The 12615-nt window shown below is 44.8% G+C and overlaps 1 protein-coding gene across 1 annotated transcript in view; it reads right to left on the bottom strand.

The window, feature by feature from the left end:
- Positions 1-12615, bottom strand: part of PSD2 (pleckstrin and Sec7 domain containing 2) — a 153567-nt gene that overhangs the window by 54987 nt on the left and 85965 nt on the right. The window contains exon 4 of the mRNA XM_007059167.4: positions 7838-8032. Within this exon, the coding sequence (XP_007059229.2) occupies positions 7838-8032 (195 nt within the window). The remainder of the gene's footprint in view (positions 1-7837; positions 8033-12615) is intronic.

Below are 12615 nucleotides of genomic sequence, written 5' to 3'. Positions count from 1 at the left end.
TCAAGTCACAAATCCTCTCTGCTCCAAACGACAGAGGAAAAGCATCTTTCATAGATATAGATAGATATTAAGGTCAGAAGGGACCATTATGATCATCTAGTCTGACCTCCTGCAAAATGCAGGCCGCAGAATCTCACCCACCCACTCTTCCGATAAACCTCTCACCTATGTCTGAGCTATTGAAGTCCTCAACTCATGGTTTAAAGACTTCAAGGTGCAGAGAATCCTCCAGCAAGTGACCCATGCCCCATGCTACAGAGGAAGAAGAAAACCCCCCAGGGCCTCTTCCAATCTGCCCTGGAGGAAAATTCCTTCCCGAACCCAAATATGGCAATCAGCTGAACCCTGAGCATATGGGCAAGATTCTCCAGCCAGATACCCAGGAAAGAATTCTCTGTAGTAACTCAGATCCCACCCCATCTAACATCCCATCACAGGCCATTGGGCCTATTTACCATGGATATTTAAAGATCAATTAATTGCCAAAATCATGTTATCCCATCATACCATCTCCTCCATAAACTTATCGAGTTTAATCTTGAAGCCAGATAGGTCTTTTGCCCCCACTGCTTCCCTTGGAAGGCTATTCCAGAACTTCACTCCTCTGATGGTTACAAACCTTTGTCTAATTTCAAGTCTAAACTTCCCGATGGCCAGTTTATATCCATTTGTTCTTGTGTCCACATTGGTACTGAGCTTAAATAATTCCTCTCCCTCTCTGATATTTATCCCTCTGATATATTTATAGAGAGCAATTATATCTCCCCTCAACCTTCTTTTGGTTAGGCTAAACAAGCCAAGCTTTTTGAGTCTCCCTTCATAAGACAGGTTTTCCATTCCTTGGATCATCCTAGTGGCCATTCTCTGTACCTGTTCCAGTTTGAATTCATCCTTCTTAAACATGGGAGACCAGAACTGCACACAGCATTCCAAGTGAAGTCTTACCAGTGCCTTGTATAAAGGTACTAACACCTCCTTATCTCCGATCCTTATTGGCCCGTCTTTATCTTAGCTGGGGATTGGTCCTGCTTTGAGCAGGGGGTTGGACTGGATGACCTCCTGAGGTCCCTTCCAACCCTGATATTCTATGATTCTATGATCTCTACTGGAAATACCTCGCCTGATGCATCCCAAGACCGCATTAGCTTTTTTCACGGCCATATCACATTGGCAGCTCATACTCATCCTGTGGTCAACCAATACTCCAAGGTCCTTCTCCTCCTCCTGCGTTACTTCTAATTGATACGTCCCTAGCTTATAACTAAAATTCTTGTTATTAATCCCTAAATGCATGACCTTACACTTCTCACTATTAAATTTCATCCTATTACTATTACTCCAGTTTACAAGGTCATCCAGATGTTCCTGTATGGTATCCCGGTCCTTCTCTAAATTGGCAATATCTCCCAGCTTTGTATCATCCGCAAACTTTATTAGCACACTCCCACTTTTTGTGCCGAGGTCAGTAATAAAAAGAGTAAATAAGATTGGTCCCAAAACTGATCCCTGAGGAACTCCACTGGTAACCTCCCTCCAGCCTGACAGTTCACCTTTCAGTACAACCTGCTGTAATCTCCCTTTTAACCAATTCCTTAGCCATCTTTCAATTTTTATATTGATCCCCATCTTTTCCAATTTAACTAATAATTCCCCAGGTGGCACAATATCAAATGCCTTACTGAAATCTAAGTAAATTAGATCCACTGTGTTTCCTTTGTCTAAAAACTCTGTTACTTTCTCAAAGAAGGAGATCAGGTTGGTTTGGCACGATCTACCTTTTGTAAAACCATGTTGTATTTTGTCCCATTTACCATTGACCTCAATGTCGTTAACTACTTTCTCCTTCAAAATTTTTTCCAAGACCTTGCATACTACAGATGTCAAACTAACAGGCCTGTAGTTACCCGGATCACTTTTTTTCCCTTTCTTAAAAATAGGAACTATGTTAGCAATTCTCCAGTCATACAGTACAACCCCTGAGTTTACAGATTCAATAAAAATTCTTGCTAATGGGCTTGCAATTTCATGTGCCAATTCCTTTAATATTCTTGGATGAAGATTATCTGGGCCCTCCAATTTAATCCCATCTGTCACTTACTCTTTATCATCTCTCATCCTTTTATAGGAACTACACTTCAGAGTGGAAGGAGACAGTGCAAACGGCCCCCACAAAGCTGCTGTTAAAGATTCGTATAGGCCAAGATGCACTGTGACATCAATGATCCATACTCTGACTGCAGTGAGCCACTGTGTTTGTAAGATATTAATGCACTCTTCAGGTGCCTGAAAGCTCCTGGCACCGATATGCTCCTGACACAGCTCCTGATAGCCTGCTACTGAACTCTCTTCGTGGCTTAATGCTGTGCGACTGGGAGGGACATGGCTTGACAGAAACCACGTATTTTAACTTGAAAACCAAGCCAAATTGACAAGGGAGGCACTGAGTGAGAATAACCAGGGGATCCCATTGTGTCACTTTTAGAGGCTCCATTTTCTTCTGACTATAAAGCATGTTCCTCCCGGTGCTGTAAAGCATCTAGAAGATTGTCAAAAAGGCAATTGCAGTTGAATGTAGTGTTCCATCTCCAGGGCTTGCCCATGAAAGACATTTCGGTCGGGGACGGAGGAGGAAAAGGAACGCCACACAGTAGCAAAAGGTATATTTTGAAAACGCCTTTTATGTCTGATTAACTCATCCGCTGTTTGCTGGTGTCATTGCATTTCATATGAATTTTAAAATGATCTGCAGAGCCATTATGTACAATGTAGCCAGCACGTGTGGACCACAATCTATTTCCTAAAAAGCCATGTCACGCCGCAGGCTATGGAATCCTCAGCAGAACATCGGGGGCTGATTTTACACCTGGGCTGCCTAGAATCAGGCTCCTAATGCTCTATCTACACTACACTCAGAGGTCTGACTGCCGCATGTGTAGAGACAGCCCAGCTAGATTTGATCTAGCTTAGCTCCAATAACAATAGCCATGAAGTGGTGGCAGCGTGGGTTAGCCATTCAAGTACATAGCCAGGATCCCAGGTGGGCTTGGACATCCCTCATTCCCATGGCTCCACCGCTATTCTCATTGGATCTAGCTAGATCAAAGCTAGCTCGGCTATTTCAACCTGTGCTGCAGTCACCCCTCTGAGTGCAGTGTAGACAGACCCTTCCTCCCTGTGTGAGTGGTGTATGGGGGCCATAAACGAATGCTGAGGGCCAGGGGAGATTTCCACCATGCAGGCAACGCATTGGGCTGCTGTAGGTGACCCACAGTGTACGGGGTGTTCTGGGGCGGAGCTGACAGGTGTTGCAGACAGGAAGGGGAGGGGCATAGCATTCTGAAGCCTCAAAGGAGGGCATGGATCAGCGTTCACATCACCTGGGCTGGGTAAGCTAACGATCCAACCAGCGGATCAAATTCGGTGCTGAATCCTGGTCATGTGCCACCTGAGGCACGTTATGCATACGCTAAGAAGAAGGAGCAGCCTCGAATCAGGCGGTAGGAAGGTGTCAGAAGCTGAAAGCTACCTTTCCCCACGCACCTTGGGGCAGCAGAGAATCTCACCCTGTATTCAGGCACCGAAATAAGTGACCTGATCTTTCAAAAGTGCTGGTCAGTTGCCATGATCTTCAGCCCTGATCCCGAGCTGAGTGGTAACTGCTGGTAGACTTCTGAAAATCAGGCAACTTATTTAGGCACCTAACTATGGGCTCAAGGGCCTAACTTCAAGCCTCCAGTTTTGAAAATCCTGGCAAAGGAGTTTTGTATAAAACACAGGGCATTTCCTGTGGCTGCAGAGATACCCAGCCCTCGTTCAGAACTCTCAATGTGGCTTGTTTGCTCTTTGCCTGTGACGCTGTAGCCGAGTGAGGCCTCCGTTAATATTTGATATTAATACCAAAAATTAATGAAAGAATAATTGATGGATGTTTGCGAGACATGGGTAATTATCTCAACTTAACAGCATATGCCCTTTGGAGCACCAGTAATTCATATAATGACGTCCTTTTTCAGTCTCATGAAAAATGTGATGCTTTACACTAATTATCCTACACTGGTATAGCGCCTTTCATCTCAAAGGATCCCAAAGCAGTTTACAAACTGATATGCCAGCCACACAGGGATCATTCATCCATCATTGTAATGCTGCTGCGTCTGGAGCGAAACACTGTTCAACAACATAACACAATGGCTGAGGTCAGGAAGAGAAGAATGCCTGCAGTGAAAATTGCAGGGTTAATTTAGGGAGGCAGAATGTAATGATCTACATTGGAATTTGTCCAGGACATTGGGCTAACATCTGCATTAGCACAAAGGGGCCTTGTAATGCTACCTAATACAAATAATGAATGATGGTATTATTTTTATAAGTCCAAAGTTTGCAAGGAATTTCAAGCAATAAAGGACATCACTGCCGCAAAGCCCTTACAAGTTTAGACATAAACCTCAGAGATAACTACAGACAAAAGACGGATAAGAGGAAAGGGAGAACAAGGGTTATGCTTAAGGCCCCAATCCTGCAAGTGGATCCAAATGCAGAGCTTTCTACTCCTGATGGAATCTCATGGACTTAATAACTGAAGGCAAGCAGGGCTGTGCTAACGGTTCCTTGGCAGGATCTGAGGCCAGGGTCACGGAATTGTTGGTTTATCCATGTGGGCAACTTGCTGGATCTGCTGTGTTTTTGTTTGTTTGGATGACTTTGGAATCAGAACTGGACTTTAACTTTTATTTTTTGTAATGAGAGCTTTGGAGACATTAGCAGCCACAGCTGGTTAGGACCTTGGCTTTCCACGTCAGACAAAGGGAGGCCGCGCCAGTGTAGCAACATTTCTGAGCCTCACCCTGGGGAACTGGCTCAGCGTTAAGTTAGAGGGAAGAGAGCCGCCCAGTTGCATCTCCAGCTCCACTGCTTACAGTGCCTGAGATTTCCGTGGAGGTCTCCCATCCAGTGCCTAATGTGTGCCAGGGCTTCCCAGGGCTGAGCCGTGGCACCTCTGGGCTTGCTGCATCAATGTAAAAAATTGCTTGCACCCCAGCACCTCTTTCATTACAAATTAAGCACTGCTCCCATCCACATGTTGCTGTGGCTTGATCTTGCCTCGCTTGCAAGATGTGACAGAGCCCCACCATAAAGCAAGTGGCACTTGATTTTACTGGCATTTGTATTTAATTTGAATGTACAACATTGCGGATCCCGTGCTGCAGGCACAATACACACATTACATACATTAGAAACAGCTCTTCAAAATAGATCAGAGAGATTTCTAACGAAAACCACAACTCTTGAAGAGTCATTCCTGCCATATCCCACTCCCTTTCCCTTCCCTGGGAGAGGATGCAGGTCGTGGAACGTGTCCTTTGGGTCGTCAGATCTGGCTTTGGATGAATCAAGGCAGGACACACATTCAAGAGCCCAGGACACCCATCACTGGGAAAGCCCTGCATCAGCCCCTCTTCATTAAACCCAGAGACTATTCACTCCAGTGCCTTGGAAGATCCCAGCTTCCGCAGCATCGCACAAGTTAAACATCCCCATTCCTCCCTTCTGGTCGTTTGCATCGCTTGCCACCTCTGTGCCTGGCTGGAGTAGGAGGATCTATTGCAATGGATCTCCATCCATGCATAAAAGGGGCAGCCGAAGGCACCCAGCCCCTGCAAGGAAACAAAAACCATGTTAATTAGCAAACAGGTTTCACTGACAATTATGACTCCCTCAGGGAAGATTAAGGATCAGATTTCAGACCGGTTGGGAATCAATGGGAATCTTTCCATTGCTTTTCATGGGCACTGGATCAGGTCCTAAATCGATACCAACCAGGGCATACCTAGGGTATAGAGACTCCAGGCCTGGCGCTATATGAGTTCATAGTATAATTTACACAGCACAGGGGAACCATTGTCTGGAAAGCAATAAGACTCCCAATCAAGGGGTGTGAGAGTTCCCTGGGCTAGTGGGCCTGGCCAAGCCGAAAATCCCATAGGGCCAATATCTAACATCTGCCTGGTGTTTTCTCCCCCCTCCAAAGATTGCTTCTCTTGTGAAGGAGCAGCAACTAATACAGCTTCTTAGATTGTTGTAGTCACTAATACTTTTATTCCAGAGCCAGGAGCAGAACCCAGGAGTTCTGACCCTTTCAAATATTTCTCCCCTGAGTATTGGCACAGGGTTAGAAGTGGATACATACTGCACTGGTTTAAGATCCATTCTCGAGCCACAATATTCTACATAACCAATTGGGTTATTCTCCAAGCTCAACTTTGCCCCTCTACTGTGAATTCAAAGAGATTCCCTCTTAAGAGTAAGTAACAAAGTGCAGTAAAACTACTTACATGCCAGGGGAGAAGGTCACGTTGCCACATCCAGTCCAGGTTCGAAGGGTGTGGCCATGGAGTCTCACCAGCCCACCCCAGGGCAGCTGATGGTTCATGGTGCAGTAGAGTAGTTGTCACCTCTTTGTGTATGCTCCGTTATTGTCTGAGTGGCTTTGTGAAAACACTCTGCTGGGGCCTCTGTATTCTTATTTCATGGCAGGAATGCAAGAAGCATTCTCAATCGGTGTCCAGAATGCCCTCCGGTAGGTCCCCTGATTGTCACCTGAGATGGGGCAGCCTAGGCTACGTTGTTGTTTGTTCTTGCCCTTTCATGCAGGGGGTGACTGGCAGAAGAGGGGCTGCAGGTACTAGATGATACAAGCAGGTCTGATCCTTCTCTATCCAGCACTCCTGTTCATTTCAGCAGGAGCTGTACATGTTAGGGCTGCAGGCCTAATATTCTAATTGTAGTGGAGCCCGTGAGTGACTGTGGCACTTTTAACGTAAGCTGCCCCTGAGCTGGTGTCAGATATCAGTTGGAAAGGAGAACGTGGGGTGCTTACTCGCAGGGCCAGGATCCTCCTCTTTCCCCTGTATGCAACCCCCATTGGACAATCCAGGCTTACCGGTAACAGGCATAAATCTCACAAATATACAGAACAAGGAAAGAAAACATCAGCCAGGCTCAAAAGAACAGCAAGGGGAAACAGCCTGAGAACTAACCTTTACTGGAATCACCCAGGGAGATCGAAACTGACATGGTGTTGAACTGTGCAGGGATAGGAGAGGTTGTCCCTTTGTAGCTTTAGCAGTGACACCTGCTGTTCATTTTCTTGGAGAGACAACTGAGTCCCTGATTTGTACATGACTGAGCTCATTGGAGGCATTCAATAAAAAACAGTGATAAGAGTTTTATTGGGCTTCTCCCCAACAACCACCTCTTCTAAGAAAAGTCCCCTGAGTGGTGGCTTACGTGAGATTTCAGGATATGTTATGTCAGAAATGGGTCCTAATCAAAAAGTCCAGATCTGGATCTCAAACCCCTCAGATTCTGGGGGTGTTAATTTCAGGGGTCTTGTTTGGACCTATTATAAAGTCAGAATAAGAATTTGTTCATCTGTGATCATCTGTGAAATTGAGATCATGCTCCTGGTCCACTCTCTAAACATCCCCAAAGTTCAGGAGTGTTTGGACCTAGGTGTGTGGGTTGGGCCCATGTCAATTTCACACAGCGCTTATCATCCAGAAAGATCCCAATGCTCCTAATTGAACCTGACTCTGAAGCAAGCCCAAGAGTTCCCTGGAACAGCAGATCTTTCATTTAAGAAGTCACTTCTGCTTTTGCCCTTTTCGATTTCCCCCAGTGAAGCCAGTGTTCACTTTTGTCCCATATGGTAGGGCCACTTTCATGCCGGCTTTGAGCTCAGCATTGCAAATCAGATCTATAGCAGTAGACTTCTCCCCAGATCCATGTCCTCTAACACTTGCCTTGTGACCTAGTCATGCTGGAAAGAGCCACTTACTTTTTCCCAAGCTGGCGTGCCACATCACAGCGCTTGAATCCCTCAAGGTGATAGAGGCGCTTGGCCAGTCTCTTGGCAGCGTCACTGTCTGCCTTGCAGCCATTTGCTAACGTGTCTGTGCTGCCATGGTCAAGCTGTTCGGTGCTGCCCATTTCAGAGTCAGAGTCAGAAAGAGCGTCTTTTAAGCTGGCATCGCTGAATGGTGAACAGAAAACAATTAAAGAAACAGACATAGTATTTTCTGGAAAGCCCAGAGCTTTGGACAATACAAGCCTCATACCAAATCCCAAACCACTCTGTCATTAACGTGTTTTTAGAGAAACACAAGCACCTTGCCTCAGTGGGCTGCAAGCTTTGTCAGAAATCCAAAGGCTGTTTGATCAGACCTGGGTATGATGTTTCCTTTATCAGTCTCAGCATTTGCAAAGTTGGAAAACCTCTGAGCTCCCCATCTGGGGACCAACCAGTCAATGAACCTCATAGCTCCATTGGTCTATTCCATGTCATTCAAGCCGCAGGCTAGCTGCAGTACTTCATGCAAGTCAGGTGTTTTCTAAGCAGCTTAATCAGTGTTTAGCCTTGGGTTGGGTGAAATGGTTAAGATACCATTTGCAACCATCCAGCCACCATTCCCTTCACCTTCATTCAGCTCCTGTTTGGAGAAATACTTCGGGTGTCTCTCTAAAGTGAATTCAGTACTGGGTGAAAGGTGCTGGATTGATAGCCCTGGGGATTGAAGTCTCCTGTCCAGACAACAGGTCCAGCATGAGCGATAGTCAGTACAAGTGTACCCAACAATGCCAACCAGTGTGCTTCAGCATGTGAGAGGGGAGTTCAGCCTCTACCCCCCTTGGCCTCACTGCTGAGACGGCCAGTAAGGGGCTGGTTGGTGCTAACGGAGGCAGTGGGTTGCGAGATGTGGACATCTGTCCACTGGGAACTGGACTGAGGCCTGTCAGCTCATTTCACATTAAGGCACAGCGTTATTGGAAAACAGATTTCCCACCTCATGACATTTTTTGAGATTTTGAATTTTTTTATTGTCTGGAATTGGGACAAATAAGCAAAAAAAAAAAAAAAAAAAAAAACCCACAAAAAACAAAAAACCAACCAACCAAACAAAAAAATCTGAAATTTTTTTGTGAACTGAAAATCCAAAAAGAGAGAGAAAAAAAATCATTTTCGGGCAATCAAAAACATAAATTCAAGACATTTTGTTTTGATGTTGACCTTTATTTTTTAACATAAAATAACAAAGTTCTAAATGAAAATCATTTCAAACAGAAAAAAAATGAAATGTTTTCTTTTGAAAATGTCAAAATGGAATATTTCGAGATTTTTCCACACATTTATTTTCAATTTTTTTCTAAACAAAATATTCATCCAAGTTCCCATGGGAAATTTTGGCCTTGATGAATTGACATTTTTTGATTAAATATAGTTAGTCAAAAAATTCCCAGTCAGCTCTGCTAAAACACATAACAGCAGTCAGCGTAACAAGATGACTTCGCTAATGGCTTGGGCTGCATTTAAGTCAGTAGGCTAGAGATGAAGTCTGCATACCTCACTCTCCAAATCCTTTGCTCATCCATCACTCTCTCCACTTCGAAATGATTCATAGATACATAGATTTTAAGTTGAGAACATCTGGCCATTATGAACATCTAATCTGACCACTTGCATAATAACAGGCCAAAAAAAATTCACCCAATAATTTCTCCATCACGCCCATGACATCTCTTTGAGCTTTAGTGGATCTTTTTAGAAAGATATCCAATATTGATTTAAAGATGTCAAGTGACGGAGAATCCAACCCATCACTAGGTAAGTTGTTCCAATGGTTAATTACATGAAAAATTGAACCCTTATTTCTGGTCTGAATTTGTCTGTCTTCTCTTTCTAATCACTGAATCTCATTATGAATTTTTCTGCTAGATTAGAGCCGTTTACTATCAGAAATCTCTTCCCTATTGTAGACTGTGACAACAGCAATTGTTTATGCTGTCTGCATTCATGAATCCCCATCGACTGTGCACCATCTATGATAAGCCTCACCGTGGGAGGTGCTTTAATCAACAGTCCCATGCTGATGGTCCTGAGCTGCCCCTGCTCTCTTCCTTGTATCTATATACTCATAAGACCCTTACCACTGTAAGAGCTGGGAAGGAGGTGATTAATATATGCTGGGCTAGCATATCTACCTATCTATCTATAAATCTCACATTACCAATATGTATTATCTGCACCATACATATATTAGTATGAATTAAGCACAAATAGCATTATTTATATAACCCTGCTCCTTATGCTAAAAATCCCATAATTCCTTGCATTCACTGAAGTAAGATTTGGCATACACTGATACAAACCTTGTCAAAATCAAGATACATTCATTCTATGTCTTAGCAAAAGCTAAGTAAGAACCTTCACAGACCAGTACCTGCAATGCTGCTATCCGAAACAAAGATAAGGAACAGAAAACAAATTAAGGAACTGGGACAAAGTGGTGGGTTGGATTTCAGTGACACATAAATAGATGTGTAATTTGTAAACTCATTCCATAAATACTACCATCTGAAATGTGTAACTTTGGGAGCACGCCTTCTGCGTAAGGTGAATGTAACATCGCAGCACAAGATGGCTTCCCAGAGACTGGTATCATATTGAACCTTTCTCCTGTACTATATTGTTATTGTCTTAGAGCAATAAACCTGACTGACATTAGTTATTTGGCTTTTGAATATATTTCATAATGAATCAAAGTAGGGTCAAGTAATTGACTATGCTGTTTATCCCCTGAAGTAATCCAGCTGTAATAGGCTGGTGGGTGCGGTCTGCTGGGGAATAATCTCTGTATGACTGGGCCCTGTATTCGAGTCTCAGTACAAATACTCCCTTTACCTGAACATTCCAAAACCAAATACTGGAGATGAATTACCTTCAAGTCCAAAATTATTTTCTGAGGGTGAAATGCAATTCATCTGCATAAAGCCCAAGGTCCTGGGCTTTGTGTGACAGAAGGGGTTGTGTGGGGAGAAGGTTGGGAAGGTGAGTTCCACCCGTCGAACCAGGGTCAAGGTGCAGGACTACATCTCAGCACCATCCTCTTCCCCAGCCAGTGGCTAATACTCCCCCAGCAGTGTCCATATCATTCTACACCACTTGCCCCCGATGGCAGGATCACTGGACCCATGGAAATGTGGACTCTGTGGCCTTCTCTTGTCTTGCCCCAGTCCACCCTCTGGGCCAGCCTGTTTACACAGGGTTGGTAAAGCCTGTTTCAGTGGGGACCCTTGTAATTAACTGAACTTATTTTATGGCACATCCAAACCTGCTCCAGATTTCCCTTTGAGATGTTCACCTCACCAGCCAAAAACAACTATCCCATGTTGCGTTATTGTGTAGCGAAGGAAGTTTTGTGCAGCGTGTGTGTCACTTGCTGGTGAAGGGCTTTGCCAGAGAGCCTTGTCTTGTTGTATTTTCTGCCTCTCTGCTCCGGCAGGGATTCAGCTCTAACCTGAAGTGCTTACACGGCAGGGTGGGTGTTTGCTTTTCTGGGGATATTTTCATCACTGCTACTTTTTCATTCACTCTCTTAATGGCACCGAGTGATCTGCTTTGATCCGGACACAACTCGCTCAGCGCGTCAGTCTGAAGCTAACTCGCTAATCTCTGCTGCTTTGCAAATGCCATTCACTGGCTCAGCTGTCCTGGTGAGTCTGCTTGCACAGATCAGCCCTTGTTCTGGAAGCAACTGCATCTGAAGTGAGGGGCTGGTAGTGCTGAGCTGGCCCCAGCAATTGAAAGGGAGAAGGGGCTATAAACTGTAATGACTCCACCTCTCCCTCTAGGGCACCAGGGCAGCAGAAGACAATGGACTAAGGGCAAGGCCAGGGTGCTCAAGTGGGTAATGGGCACCTAAACAATTTTAGAGAGACCTGCTCACCCCCATGCATTTCAATACTGTTCTGAAACTCTTGTCCCGCTTCTGTCGCCTCCCCCAGCTCTGCCAGTCTCTAGACTCCCTCTCCAGTCCTGGCCCCATAAAGGTCAGTCAATGCACCGTGATCATGCCCAGCAAGCTTGTTTGGGGCTGAACCATGCCCAGTATAAGGCAGGTTTGTAATGCACACAGACTGGGGCTGGGAGGACACCTTCAGACTCGTTTCCACTCGTGACTCAAATAAGAGTCAGTATTATTCCATTCTCGCTCTAAGTCCAGCCTCTGCAGCTGGGGGTAATAGGGTGGGGTTAAGTTCAGTGGGTGGGAGAATGTTTTAGCCTTTTAGTTGGCATTATGTATGCCAACTTGCAATGTGTTCTAAGTACTAATTGTGTATGTGCCTGCAGTCGAAGACAGAGGTTGTATAAGCCACACAAATAAATGACTGGGTGTTGAGTAGATAGATGGCTGATCCCATGGCCCATAGCCCTTTGCAATAATAAAATCACCCCCAAAATCCATAATAGGAACACAACTGGCAGACAAAGAGAAGAGCTGGCAAAGCAGGTGTCGAACAAGCCAAACAAATGCCCCTTTGTAAATGAGTCCATACAAGAGGAGGCAAGAGCAGAAAGTCCTGATCCAGGACTGAACTCCCAGAGCACATGTAGGAAGCACAAATGGAAGAAGAGGTGAAACCAAGCATAAAGCGCTGATGAAACACAGCAGCTCAGATGGGGAGTTTACCTGTATTTATTTGCTTTCTCATTTCTGAGAAGCTTTAAAGTCGAAGGCCCCAGTTTCGAAGAGCGCTACAACTGCTTTTGACCACGCT

The sequence above is a fragment of the Chelonia mydas genome, chromosome 8 (assembly GCF_015237465.2).
Source record: "Chelonia mydas isolate rCheMyd1 chromosome 8, rCheMyd1.pri.v2, whole genome shotgun sequence".
NCBI lineage: Eukaryota > Metazoa > Chordata > Testudines > Cheloniidae > Chelonia > Chelonia mydas.
Note: the sequence above shows the minus strand (reverse complement) of the source record. Positions and strands in the feature narration are given on the sequence as shown.